This window comes from Mauremys mutica, chromosome 6 (genome assembly GCF_020497125.1).
Source record: "Mauremys mutica isolate MM-2020 ecotype Southern chromosome 6, ASM2049712v1, whole genome shotgun sequence".
Classification (NCBI taxonomy): domain Eukaryota; kingdom Metazoa; phylum Chordata; order Testudines; family Geoemydidae; genus Mauremys; species Mauremys mutica.
In genome coordinates, this window is record NC_059077.1 from 41,979,082 (window position 1) to 41,992,676 (window position 13,595).

General features: G+C 41.5%; 1 protein-coding gene across 1 annotated transcript in view; it reads right to left on the reverse strand.

The window, feature by feature from the left end:
• The window catches only part of CMYA5 (cardiomyopathy associated 5), a 40,680-nt gene extending 27,470 nt beyond the window's left edge, over positions 1-13,210 (reverse strand). Inside the window, exons 1-4 of the mRNA XM_045021440.1 lie at positions 9,953-13,210; positions 5,714-5,809; positions 4,795-5,028; positions 2,538-2,560 (exon numbers count right to left, since the gene is read on the reverse strand). Of these exons, the coding sequence (XP_044877375.1) occupies positions 2,538-2,560; positions 4,795-5,028; positions 5,714-5,809; positions 9,953-13,210 (3,611 nt within the window). The remainder of the gene's footprint in view (positions 1-2,537; positions 2,561-4,794; positions 5,029-5,713; positions 5,810-9,952) is intronic.
• Between the last annotated feature and the right edge of the window lie 385 nt (positions 13,211-13,595).

The window sequence follows — 13,595 nt, forward strand, 5'->3', positions numbered from 1 at the left end:
ATATGCAGCCGCAGTCAAAAAAGCAAAGGCCAAGACTATAACAGGGTTCAAAAAAGAATTAGATAAGTTCATCGATGGCTATCAGCCAGGATGGGCAGGGATGGTGTCCATACCCTGTTTTTGCCAGAAGCTGGGAATAAATGACAGGGAATGGATCACTTGATGACACTTGTTCATTCCCTCTGGGGCACCTGGCATTGGCCACTGTCGGAAGACAGGATACTGGGAAAGATGGACCTTTGGTCTGACCCAGTATGGCCGTTCTTATGCCACATGATTTCATAGCACAAATCCCATGAATAATGAGAAATGTAAAAGGATGTTTGAGCATCACTTAAAAAAATAACCCTTTACTTACATATAGAAATTTCCAATTTGATATTTCTTATAAAAAAACTTACTATTTTACAGTATGTCCCTGAATTGGCCACATACGATTTACCTATGCCCCAATCCAGCTGAACACTTTAAGCATATGCATACCTTTAAGCACATGACTATGTACCATTGACTTCAGTACTGATAAATCATATGGGGCGCATATCGGAACATAACTCCCATTTAAGTCAATAAGTGAAATCCTGGCCCCACTTCAAGAGGAGTTTTGCCATTGACTTCAGTGGGGCCAGGATTTCACTCAATAACACTGTTGTGCACAAAAGGGCTGCGGGTTCAGGCTTTATGAATAATAAGAGATAACTTGTGCAGATTTTAGCAGATGGCAAATGATTTTAAGATTAAATTCTCTCTCATCAGGATGAGTCCCACTAAACGGAACCCTCAGTGGCAAATCAGATAGGGAATAAGGGTTTGATTATGGGTTTGGGGTAGGGTGACCAGACGTCCCGATTTTATCGGGACTGTCCCGATATTTGCTTGTTTGTCCCCCGTCCCGACCAATGTTAGGTCGGGACACTGGACAAACAAGCAAAGGCTCCGGAGCCTGGAAGGGCTCGCGCCCTTCCCCGCCCCGACTCTGCCTCCTCCTTCCCCAATTGGCTCCCTCCCCAAATCCCCGCCCCCATCTCCGCCCCATTGGCTCCCTCCCCAAATCCCCGCTTCTTGCCAAGCACGCCATGCCCAGGAGACGCAGGGGAACGTGGGGCCGGGGTGAGTGTGAGTCCGGCCTGGCCCCGAGCAGGCAGGACTCGGGCGCGGTGCCTGGATGGAGAGTAGGGGGTGGCCTGCGGGGCCAGTCGGTGGCTGTTCTCCCCACTTGGGCAGCGGGACACGGGAGCAACCGCTGCTGCAGCTCCCACTGCCGCGGGGGGAGGAAGCGGCCAAGCACGTGGCACCCAGGCCTGCTGCGGGGACCCAGCAGCACGCACACTGCGCCCCGCCACTGGCCAGTCGCGTCTGGGCTGGCTGCCCAAGTGGTGCAATCCTGTGGCGGAGGCATCGGCAGCCCAGCCCCGTTCGTTCCCCTGTGGGACCCGAGCAGGATGGGGGGGCTGGGGCCTGCTGCCCCCACTCCAGGGCCGCCCGTGGGATTGCACCAGCTGGGCAGCCAGCCCAGACGCAACTGGCCAGGGGCTGGGCGCGCGGTGTGCGTGCTGGGTCCCCGCAGCAGGCCCGGGCTCGGGGGGTTCATGGGCACCAGAGCCGCAGCCGCCAAGTTTGGCCAGCGGCCGCTTCCTCCCCCCGCGGATGTGGGAGCTGCAGCAGCGGCTGCTCTCAAGTCCCGCTGCCCAGGTGGGGAGAACAGCCGCCGCCGCCTGGCCCCGCAGGCCACTCCCTACTCTCCCTACAGGTACCGCGCCCAAGTCCTGCCTGCTTGGGGCCAGCCCGGACTCTCACTCACCCCGGCCCGGAGCTCCCCTGAGTCTCCCGGGCCTCCCTCCAGCGCTTGTGGAGGGAGAAAGAATCGGGGGTGGGGAATTTTTTTTTTTTTTTTGCTCTGCTGCCATTTTTTCCCCCATTGCCTCCCGCGTCCCGATATTTGACCTGGATGATCTGGTCACCCTAGTTTGGGGGTTTTGTTGGTGTGTGTGTTTGGGGAGGGGGGAGGATACAAACACAGATGAAATAGCAGTCAAATTCAAACTTCACTAGAGTTGCAACCATTTATACTAGCTCTGAATTTATCCCAGCAGTTCCACCCATATAAGTGACATGTTGGATGATTTTCATTAAGATTTCATCTCATATGGAAATTACACCAGTAAAATATGAACACTTCAAAACAGGGTATTTAAGGCAGAAATCTAAGCATCATCAGAATGCTCTTATATAATTACAAGCAGCAGCTATTTAAGAATGGCTATGCAGAATATTCCAAGTGATCTGACATTTAAAAAAAAGCTATATTTATTATTATTTAAATTATGAATTATAAAACACATGCAAAACCCTTCAAAAGCTGTCAGCTACAGTAACAAGTGTAAGATTTCTTCACAGACTATTATTTGTGGTGTTTTTAAAAGCAGATATTTATACTGGAAGCATGCTTTCAATAAAGCTAGAAAGTATTAAATTAAATAGCCAAACATGCTACTCCTAATATTCACTACAATGCACCTAAACCACATTTCATATACCTTTTATTCATTTCTTTAGATAACTAATAGAGAAAGGGGAAAAGAATGTATTAACAATAAAAAACAGAAGTCAACATAATATTAAAGCAAATAATTTCAAGACCGAGTCTGCTCTTGTCTGTTGATGTAAATAAGCACCACTTCATGAACTTCACTGGAAATTTTCCCATACGCACCAGCAGAGAATTTAGGTCTCCAAGTATTTTCCCCTCTTTAAGGCCATGAATGAATCAGCATGGTACCTAAGCACCTGCCTAGCTTTAAGCATGATTAGTCAGTTTTCATTACTCCTGCTTCACTTGAAGCAGAAGGCTTAATTACTTTGCTGAAACAAGTTGTAAGTTACGTTTACAGGAGGAGATATAATTTCTACATTAAAACATTAGGGTCCAAATTCCAAGACCAAAATTGCCTCCACATTGCTGACCCTTAGAAGCTCCATGACCTTTACACCAGTTGAGCTGGGAATACTCCCATGTCATGGGGATCTTCAGCTGTCTCTTTAGCAGCACAAAGAGGACACAGAACTGATCAGGATTAACCCTCCATTCCTTATAGAAAGGGCCAGAGGAGCTCAGCATTGCCAGCCTCAAGAGATCAAAAATCAGAAGTTAAAGACCCCCAAAATTAGGAGATTGGCCCCCCAAATCGTGCCTTTTTTTAAATAAAAAAAGACTATTTTGTGGGGGCTTTTTAGCCTTTTTGTCTCACTTACATGTCTGCCCATCCCCTGCCCAGCAATTAATTCTGCCCCATCCAGCCCCCAACCCCATCAGCTTAGCCCCCAGCCCTCACCAGTTCAGCCCCTCCAAGTTCACTCCCTCCAAGCTCCCAAGCCCTCAGCTTTCCCCCCCACCTCAGTTCAGCCTCCCCAACCCCCATCCCTACAGTCCTACTCCACAGCTACATCTCTGCTCCTTCTAAGCTGAGGGCGACTGCAGTGGGTCCCTTATCTCCCTTCCAGGCCAGGGAGAAGCACTTGGGGCTGTTCATAGGAGGAGGGAATGAAGTGACCCTGAGCTGCTGCACTCATTGGGCATGTCTACACAGCAAAGAAAAACCCGCAGCTGGCCTGTGCCAGCCAGCTCAGGCTCATGGGGCTCGGGCTGCAGGGCTATTTCATTGCTGTGTAGACTTCTGGACTTGGGCTGGAGCCCAAATACTGGAGCCCTCCTGCCCTGCAGGATCCTAGAGCCTGGTTTGCAGTTCAAGTCCAGAAGTCTATACAGCCATGAAACAGCCCCGCAGCCCGAGTCAGCTGGCATGGGCCAGTCATGGGTTTTTCTTTGCCATGTAGATTTACCCTTAAGCTCCCTCCCCGCCTGCTATGAGAATGGCTTCAGGATGTTGTGGGGAGGGGAGGAGAGGGCTCTGCCTGTAGCAGATGACTGGTGATTCTGCCTTGGGGGCAGACAAGTGAGGCCAGCAACTAATCAGGGAGCGCCAATTCACTAGAGGGCTGGAGCCTCTTGCATTATTGAGAGACTGGGTCCAGCCCCAGCCAAAATCATGTAAGTTGCAGAAAAGCCATGAGAGTTGGCAATACTGGGATCTTTAACAACCACACATAGGTTAGGGACCCATTTTTACATCTGACATGAGACATGGCATATCTAGTGGCACATGCCCCCAGATATTGTGATGGGCATTGAGTCAGTACTGACACAGAGGGGGAAGTGCTACTCACCGAGTCACTGACAATTCTTGCAGCAACTGTGCATTCCTATGGGCATAGATTTTGGCCAGTGATTCCTGCATCTAACCCACAAACCATTTAGAGACTGTAAGTAATGGAGAATTTACCACAACTCTCAGTAATCTGTTCCAATGGTTAGTTATCCTGACTGTTAAAAATGTGGGTCTTTTTTTCCCGGTTTGGACTCTTCCGACTTCAGTTACCATTTCCTTCCAATTTCTTGTTACACCATCCTTTGATATAATTAAGAATCCTTTCATAACAGAAATCTTCTCTCTGCTTCTTATAGCTTGTGACTGAGTCATTTCCTAACCTGCTCTTCAATAAGCTAAATAGACTGAGTTCCTTTAGTGTCTCACTGTGAGGCACTTTTCCACATGACAGATCATTCTTTGACCTCTTTTCTGAACCTTCACATGACCCAGCAGTTCCAGACTGGTGTATCTGAGGTTTCAGAATTAATTTACCTCAGAAGACAAAGTAGGTCTGAGGATATTATATCAAATGCCATATGTGACTAATATCATTAAGGTTTCTGTTATGAATGTAATTCATACTTACATTTAGGGAAACAACATCATCAAGTTCTTCAGTTTCCATTACAGTTCTCTCTAAGGTTTCCTTCGCCTCAACAATACTTTGCTGAAAGTTAATCATCTGGTCATACAAGTATTCCATTTTCATCTTCTTCACCTCCTCAAAGTTCTGGGACATCTCATCATACTGGGCTATCACTGTCTTAACCATCTCTTCATTTTGGTCTTCTAAAACCTGCTCATTTTTTTTACTATTTTCCTGGAAAATAAAACATGAAAATCTGAGAAGTAAAACTACATCAGTGAATGAATGTACCTAAAACGCTCTAAATTATGTAAACACCAACTACTAGTCTGGCGGCCTTTGGCATCTTTACAAAAAGATGTATGTAATTATCTAAGCAAGTTCACGTATAAGAAATATTATTAGGTAAATACTTTAAAAACAATGGCCAACATTTTCAAACTTGAGTGCCTAAAGTTAAGGTTTCTGTAGTTAGGCACTTAAATAAGAAGCCTTATTTTCAAAGCAGCTGAACTTCCAAATTTCCTATTGAAATCAACATAGGCTACAAGTATTAAGCACCTCTGGGCATCAGACCACTCAGTTAGATGCCTGAACATTAATTTAGGTGCCTAACTTTAGGTATTCAACATTTGAAAGTGTTGATCCATGTAAAAGTTTAAAAATTAAACGAAACAGATTGAAAGTGCTATCACAATAGCCCACATAGTGTTCACTGTGCAGCAGCTCTGTATAGTAAAGCAACTATATATTATTCTCAGTTAATCACTCATAGTAAGGAAACTTTGTTTAAGGACTAGTGAAACAGACAATTCCTGTGAAAATGATAACATGAAACTACAAAACAGTATAAAATATCCTTAAAAGACTGCCAATATTGAAGGAGGAAAGAAAACAGTAGTATAGATATTAGACTTACCTCAACAGAATTAAACAGGGATTCTATTTCACTAACCAACTCCTCAAACTTCACTGACCTTTGCTGTAACTCTCCTAGAAATTCGTCTAACTGATCCTGAAATAAAAAAGTGGCAGCAATTTTCTAAATATGATGCTTGGGAAATACTGCTTTATAAAGCTTTCACAAAAAATATATATGTAATGTTTCACCTCTAGATATTATTGGAACAATTGTTAAAATTAATTTCATAGCTTCAACATGACTAGAAAGGCAAACACAGGAATAGTCGTTGGAAAAGGTACAATACCAACTTCAAAGAAGAAATAACAATTGATCCTTCAAAGTGCTTATATGAGGTGTTTCACACCCTCAATTCTCACTGGCTGTGCAGGAATTTGAGGGCACTCAGCACTGCACAGGAATGCTCCAGAGACTGCAGGATCAGGCCCACAATGAGAAAAGAACACAAGTAATTGTTACGGGCTAGCCTATGCAATCAAGTATCTAGGGAACTAAACATAAATATAGATGTTCCTGAGGTTCACTTTTAAATATCTTAAATAAATATACACAATTTAAACTATATATGTATTGTTGTGCACTGAAGGTCTGAACTTGCATTCCATTTGCATTCCAAAACTCTCATCAAAGTCACTGGTTGTTTTAGGTGTGCAAGCAATACGGAATAAGGCTCTAGGAACAATAAAGACAACATTGACCAAGTATTATAATAATAATAGAGCTGTCTCTCTATGCAGCAGTCCTTCTTGACCTTCCTTGAGAGAGTTGGCCATCTGCTCATATGCAATTTATATTTCATAAGTGCACTTGGTTTTAATCAATTTGTATACTTCTGAATGGAAGGTTAGAGGAAGATTGGTAGCAGCTTCCTACAGTTTGGCAAACTTCCACATCCAAAACGTGTTTGAAAAAATACCACGTGACCTCTGAATTATAAATATCATATTCTATTGTAAAATTTAATGTTAAATTGATAAATATTTAGGATTGATCACTTTGAAATCCCAATGTGAAATTTTGTTTGTGAAGATAATGGCTCTGTCAGTTTTTATAGGTTAACAGCTCATTTCACTTAACATGAATTTCTGCTCTAATGCCAAAAGCTGAGAAGGTGAGCATTGTGTTGTCTTCTTATTTCCTTAGCAATTATATCTGTGTGAGTAGCAAGAACTACACATAGACAATCTAAGAGTAACATGAGCTTTGGCTGGTAGAAATCATGTGAAGTCAGACATGTGTTGTGGCCAGATTTAATTACTAACTGTATCTCCAAGTTCCACAGCCAGGGAATTACATCAGGGGACATATCCATCTCTGGAATAACTCCACTGACTTCAGTGCAACTACACCAGGGAAGACTTCAGACCTGTGACTTTATTAGTGACATTTTGGCAGCTGATCATAATTCACAGCCAAAGCAGGAACTGCCATAGATAAAAAGTGATAAAATGTGGTACATGCACAGACCAGAGAAAAAGAAAAATTAACAGTTGCAAAATTTTATAAATATTTATATTTGAGGGCAGTATTTCATCATCTTATAATAATTTTTATTCTTACTTTTGAATTAGCGTTATAATATACTTGTGCAATAGAACACATGCCAGAGATCCACTTTCAGGCCAAATTCAAGGGTGAAATGTATACATTTAATGTTAGTAAATCATCCTGGTTTTAACAGTCAGTAAGAGAGTGAAAGTAACTTACATGTAAAGAGGCCAGAATGAGATGAAAAAAGGTGCAAGTTAAAGGTGAAATCAACAGGGAATTTTGCTTAAAAACTGATGCACATGGCTCAGAATTTTTAATAAATTTCCAATTGCAAAATGGTTATTACTGGTGACTGTGCACAATCCAGAAAACACAGCATGACTTTTGGATGCTGGATTCAGATTGCACAGCTGGTAACTAGAAAAGGAATACCTTTTGACTGGTAAACTGAGCAATTTTGATATGGAATAAATGAGAAGATAAACATTAGACCTCATAATGCCATTTTTTACAGTCACTTTTCAGATCCGAACTTCAATTAAACATAGACAAGTTTCTAGAGAAGTGAAAAGTGTTTTCACAAGTATTTATATTGTAGGAGTATTTGGATGCATTCATTATACATAGTATATTAATTAATGTATACCTATCATAATACTAAATTGTAACACTGGCAAGAATAGGCTTGCTAGAATTATGGATGAGGGAATTTTAATTTCATACCCTTATTTTTTAGTTTGTTTCAACCTTTTATATTGGATAGATCTGACAATTGCTATGATAGAGGCTGGACGCAAATTTTTTAAAACATCAACAGTGGTGTACATTTAGGCTCCATATCAGACACTTCTCGCCGCCCTCCCCTCCCCCACCCCGAAGACAATAAGAGCTTGTCTGCACTACCACTACAACCAAATGAAGGAACTGATTAAAAAACATGAGTCTAATGTGTAGTGAAAGGTAAGATTTTAACCATGTTTTGTAATCAGGCTAAAGCCTTTGTCTGACCTTTGTACTTAAACTGGACTGCTAACAATCTTGTGACAATGTCAGTGCAAGCATACAGAGGTTACTCTACAATGTCAAAGTGAAATGAACCAGTGTTACTAAAGTTATGCCTCTCTGCATGCCAAAAAAAGCCACCTATATTAAGGATGACGCTATAACTAGGAAAGCTTATTAAGACCTGGTATGTAAACAAGATCACACCAAAAAAAAATGAATAGATCAAAATCGCCAGTTTGGCAAGTTCATGACTGCAAGGCCACCTTAATTACAATATATTCTTCCTTCTAGTTCCATATTCTAAAAGAGACCTTGTATTGCCCTGTTCTAACTAACCTGATAGTCATCTTGGTACCAGTATTTGCTGGCCCAGCTCTCCTGCAGATTTTTAGGAATTTTTTGCATTCTTTATTTTATAGATCTTGTAATATGTGTGCTTGCTACACAAATTAAATGAACCATGGTGGCCTGCAATGCTGTTAAATCAAACCCATTTAAATATTTTCTATTTCCATCTTCTCATGGGAGAGATTCTCTGCAACAGCCCCAAATTCAGCCAAAATAAACATTTGCATCTTACTTTGCAACATTTTAAAAAAGTCACCAAACTTTGGCTGTCTTCCAAAGGCCCTTCACCAAGAACTTCCTGCTACCCACCCCAGGTATGTAGCCCTGGTGACCTATGACAAAAGCTTGCCAGCCAAATGGACCTTCCACAGTGGAGCATCAGACCATTCTGGTTCTAACAGATGAATAACTCACACCTTCCACTGGATTGGGAGCCAGTGCTGCTCATGGAGCACAAGGGCGATGTGTTCATGTTGGCCCAACCCAAGAGGTGAGCACTGCATGTATGTTCAGCACTAGGCTGAAGCTTCTGAATGATGCTGCAAGTGTACCTGAAGGTAGCAGTGCCCAAACTTTTTACTAAGGCAATCCACCCACAACATTGTATCTTTTTTTGCAACCCACACAGGGTCCACATTGGGGGAGGAAGGGGCAGAATCATAATCCAGCATCCTCCTCTGCTACCACCTTCTCTTCCTTGTCCTGTGAAGGGGCCACTGACTATCCTCAGCATCCTTCCACCCTCCACCCCAGCACCACAACCCTAATCCTGACCCAAGGCAGAAGAGAGGCCGGGGGTGGGCAGGAGGGGAAAGGATACCAACCCCACTTCATACCCAACAATGGCTGCTCCTGTTCTGCAGGGCTGGGCCCAGCTCCCCACTCTGTGACCCTCACATGACCAGGGTCACAGCACCTCTCAAGGTTTGGCCTCAGAGGGTAGGGAGCCAGTCCCAGTCCCATGGGACAGGAGCTGCTGCAGTGAGGTAAATGTGGGGTGTGCTTACTCTCCAACTCCCCCTCCTCCCCAGGGCCTCACTCCACACTGGGCCCATGACCCATCTACAACCTTTCCATGACCTATTCCATGACCCACCATTTAGGAAACACTGGTATAAAGAAAGTGCATTGTAATAATCCAGCCCAAGGTTGACTAAAGCATTGACAACTATGGCAAAAGGAAAAGTTCTTGTCAATAGATAGTATATATAGAAACTGAAAACCAAAATACTTGCATTCTTTCTGCTGAATCTGGAGCAGTCTCCAACTAATAATTTACAATCCCAAATTTGGGCTAAGGTTAAAGATGAAAGATTCATATTTTAAACTACATAGTCAATCAAGTAATCATTTATCAATTTTAATTATGAAAATGTTAACATAAATGCTTACCTTCATATCCATTACAGCAGTGTCCAGTGTTGTCACATCATGGCCTTCATGCTCCCCAAAAAGCTTGTCAATAGCAGAAATTGGGCACCTGCACTGGCAGCAATAAGTATCAACATGGGCCTTCTTAATTTCTTTTTGTTGACTCTCACTTTCAGATATGTCGAGTGATGATTTTTCAGAATTCATCACCACAAAGCCTGAATCCTCATGTTCAATGGGTGTCTCTTGCTCTGCCTCATTTACAGATTCATAACTATAGCTAATCTGGTCAAACGATTCCCTGTCTTCAAACAATAAATCTTCATGTGCCAATTCAGAGGATATTTCATCTTGCAAAAGTTCTTCTTGGGTAATCACTTCATAATCCATCGACTCAGCAAGATGTTCATCAGTCTCCAAGCACTGCTCCTCTCTTGTTGAATCTGATGGAAGGTTATCGAAATCACGTCTAAAAGGCTGTATGTTTAAATCACCTGATGCCTTATCAAACTTTACTCCAGGTTCTGGAAGGCCAGTCTTAACTACTTCTAGGTTATGCTTTGCTATATTGTTGGCAATCTTTTCTCTGACTCTTTTTTCATTTGTCTGCTCATCTGTATCAAATAGATATTTTTCTCCATTGTTCACACTTTCAAAACGATCATGGTCTAAATCATATGCCTCTTTTGTCAAGGGTTGAAGGTGATTATTTAAATATGAAATTAATTGCTCTGGTTGCTGAGGAGTATGAACATATTGATTGCTTTCACTTTCATCAACAGGTGTTCTTCCATGAGGCACGTAATTATCCATTTTATTAACTATTGCTATTTCATGTTCTTCTTTCCGCTCATCTGTTCGAGGAGTTACTGTCTTTGATTTATCTTGCACAGATGCTTCTTTTTGATTAGCAATTACCTCAGAATCTAGTACTTGACTGGACTCTTCATGACTCATTTGCTCTGACAATTCCTCGTGTGTTACTGCAGGTGTATTTTCTTCCTCTTGTTGACTAGTGGGATCATTTCTTGCATCTGAAATATTAAGCGTGCTTCCAAAAGGAACTGCCTGAGTTGGTTGACAAATTGTTACTTTAATATAAGTAATAAACGGGATTGTCTCTCCCACCACAATTTCTCCTTCAGACAAGACCTGGGTTTTGGTGGATTCTTCAGATAAAATATGAACAGATTGCTGCTCCTTTTCAATTACCTCATAAAAATCCTTATGTTTGTCTCCTGAAACCCCCAGTTGGCCTGACAGGTCTTTATTAATAGACTGAGCTTTTGAAACTTGATCTTTCTGAGACCCAGCTGCGTTGCAAGGAATATCATCTTTAAGAATGTATTTTTCAAAATATATTCCAGTTTCATCATCTGTGTCAGAATTTCTAGGAAAAGATGCATCAGAATTCCCACTCTCTTCATCAGAAGGAGGCTCATTTTCACCTTTTGCGTTTTCTCCCACGGCTTCTGCATAGAGGTCCTTGTATAAAAATGCCAGTGCAGGTGGCTCCTCTAGAAGTTCTGGGTTAATTGCGCTGACTGATGTGGGAAACAACATAGACCGTTCTAACACTCCTTCTTCTGTATCAAATAAGGGTGTGCCTGCTAACTTCTGTTCATCTTCTATATTTATCACTTTTTTACTACAGTCAATTGATTTTTGCATAGTCAAAAATTTCTGAGCATCTGCATGAGACTGCATCTTGCTTTCTTGTTCTATCATTCCATAAAAGGCTTCATCTAAGTCATTATCTAGTAAAGTAAATTCATCTTCCGAAGTATTAACATCAGAATTTCCAGTTGAAGAGATGGTTTCTTCTGTAGGTTTCTTAGGGTTTGCCATTACAGCATCAAAGGGAGATAGCCCCTGAACAGATAGTTCAGTGGGAGATTTGTCATCAATCAAAGTATACTTTTCAAAATAATCCATCTCAATGGTACTCTCATTAGGATTCAAAACTTCGCCACTTTTATTTTCTGACAGAGTGGAAATTTCCTCCTCTGTTTCTACAATTTCCTGAGCATCTACTTCAACAAGTTCTTTTTGTTCCATATCTTTAACTCCAGTGTCATCTGCCACTGAGTTTTCTGAAATTTCTGTAACTGTTCCATATGCTGACGCTTCATGGTCACCACAATCAGACAGTTTTGTTTTAATGAGGGTATTTGTTTCTAAGTATTCTAGTTTATCTGGCATGTGTTTGCTTTCTTCTTCATCCACTGAAGAAATGAGTGGGACAGCATGAATGTTCAATATCTCATAACCTTCTGAAATGATATTAAACATATCTTTTTGTTCATCAGGTTCTGGAGTATATTTGGATTCTTCTGCAGAGTGCACATGTTCTGTTAATTTCTCTTCTCTCGGTAGATAATGTTCAGGCTCTTTTGACCCTGCTTCTACATTTGAAAAATGCTGTATTTCTTCTGCTGTTGAAAGGTCTCCAATGCTAGTTACTGTTACATTATTTACATTTTTATCTGAGACTGGATTACCTGGTAGTGAGGAGTATAAATTATGTGTGTGGGTTTCATTAATAGGCTCTGATAGAAGATTACGGGAAGCTTCATTTGAAACAAAATCAGATACCATTGTCATGTCTGATTTATTCTCATTAGTACTTTGGGCTGTACGTGCTGTCTGAAGTCTACCTGGAAATTGTTTTGATTCAAAGTATTCAGCTTCATTTGGAAAAGACTGAATTTCTTGCTTGTCTGCTTTGTTATTATTTATAGGATCAGCTGAGCCAGTTTTTGACTCTTCTGACAACAAAGCAGTTTCCTCAAAAGCATAGGCTTGAATTTCTAGATTCTCTGTTTCATTAAAAGGCCTAACTACGGTGGTTTTTAACTGTGTTGATGGGAAACTGTCTACTTCAGCTGAATAAGACTGATTTTCTTGCATCACGGTTTCATCAATAAAGTCTGATGAAACAGCCATTGATTGTTCAGATGACGTATATTCTGCATCAGGCAAAGAAGAATCAATATCATGCTTCTCTTCTTTATTAATAGAACCAGCTGAAAAGTTCAACACTTCTGAAACCAAGTCTGGCACTTCATGTGCATCAAGTTGTATTTCTTGCTTATCACTTTCAGCAATGAAGATGGGAGAAGGAGCTGTTAACTGTGCTGACAACAAGTATTCTGTCCCCAGTGAATAAGCTTGAAGTTCTTGCCCATCTCTGCCATTAGTATGCATTAGTGGCATAGTGACTAACTGTTCAGACATCAAGTTTTCTATTTTAGGTGAATGTAGCTGAATTTCTCGCATCTCTGCTTCATCAGTGTCATATGATGAAACTAAAGAGTGACACTTTGATTTTGCAGGCTTGGGTCTATATGGCTGAATGTCTTGCTTTTCTTCATCATCAATAGAATGTGACAAAACTAAATGTTTAGGCACAGATTGTGCAGTTACAGGTGAAGAAGATTGAATTTCTTGGGGAATTACTTCATCAACTGAATAATATGAAAGTGAATGTTCAGGCTCCAGTCCTGCAGGTACATGTGAATAACACTGACTCTCTCGGATTTCTGTATCTCCAATAGGATATGATAAAATTAAATGACCAGATTCCAATTGTGGAGTTCTGAGTGAATAATGCTCAATTTCTTCACTCCCTGTTTCAGATAAAACTAGCTGTTCAGACTCGAAT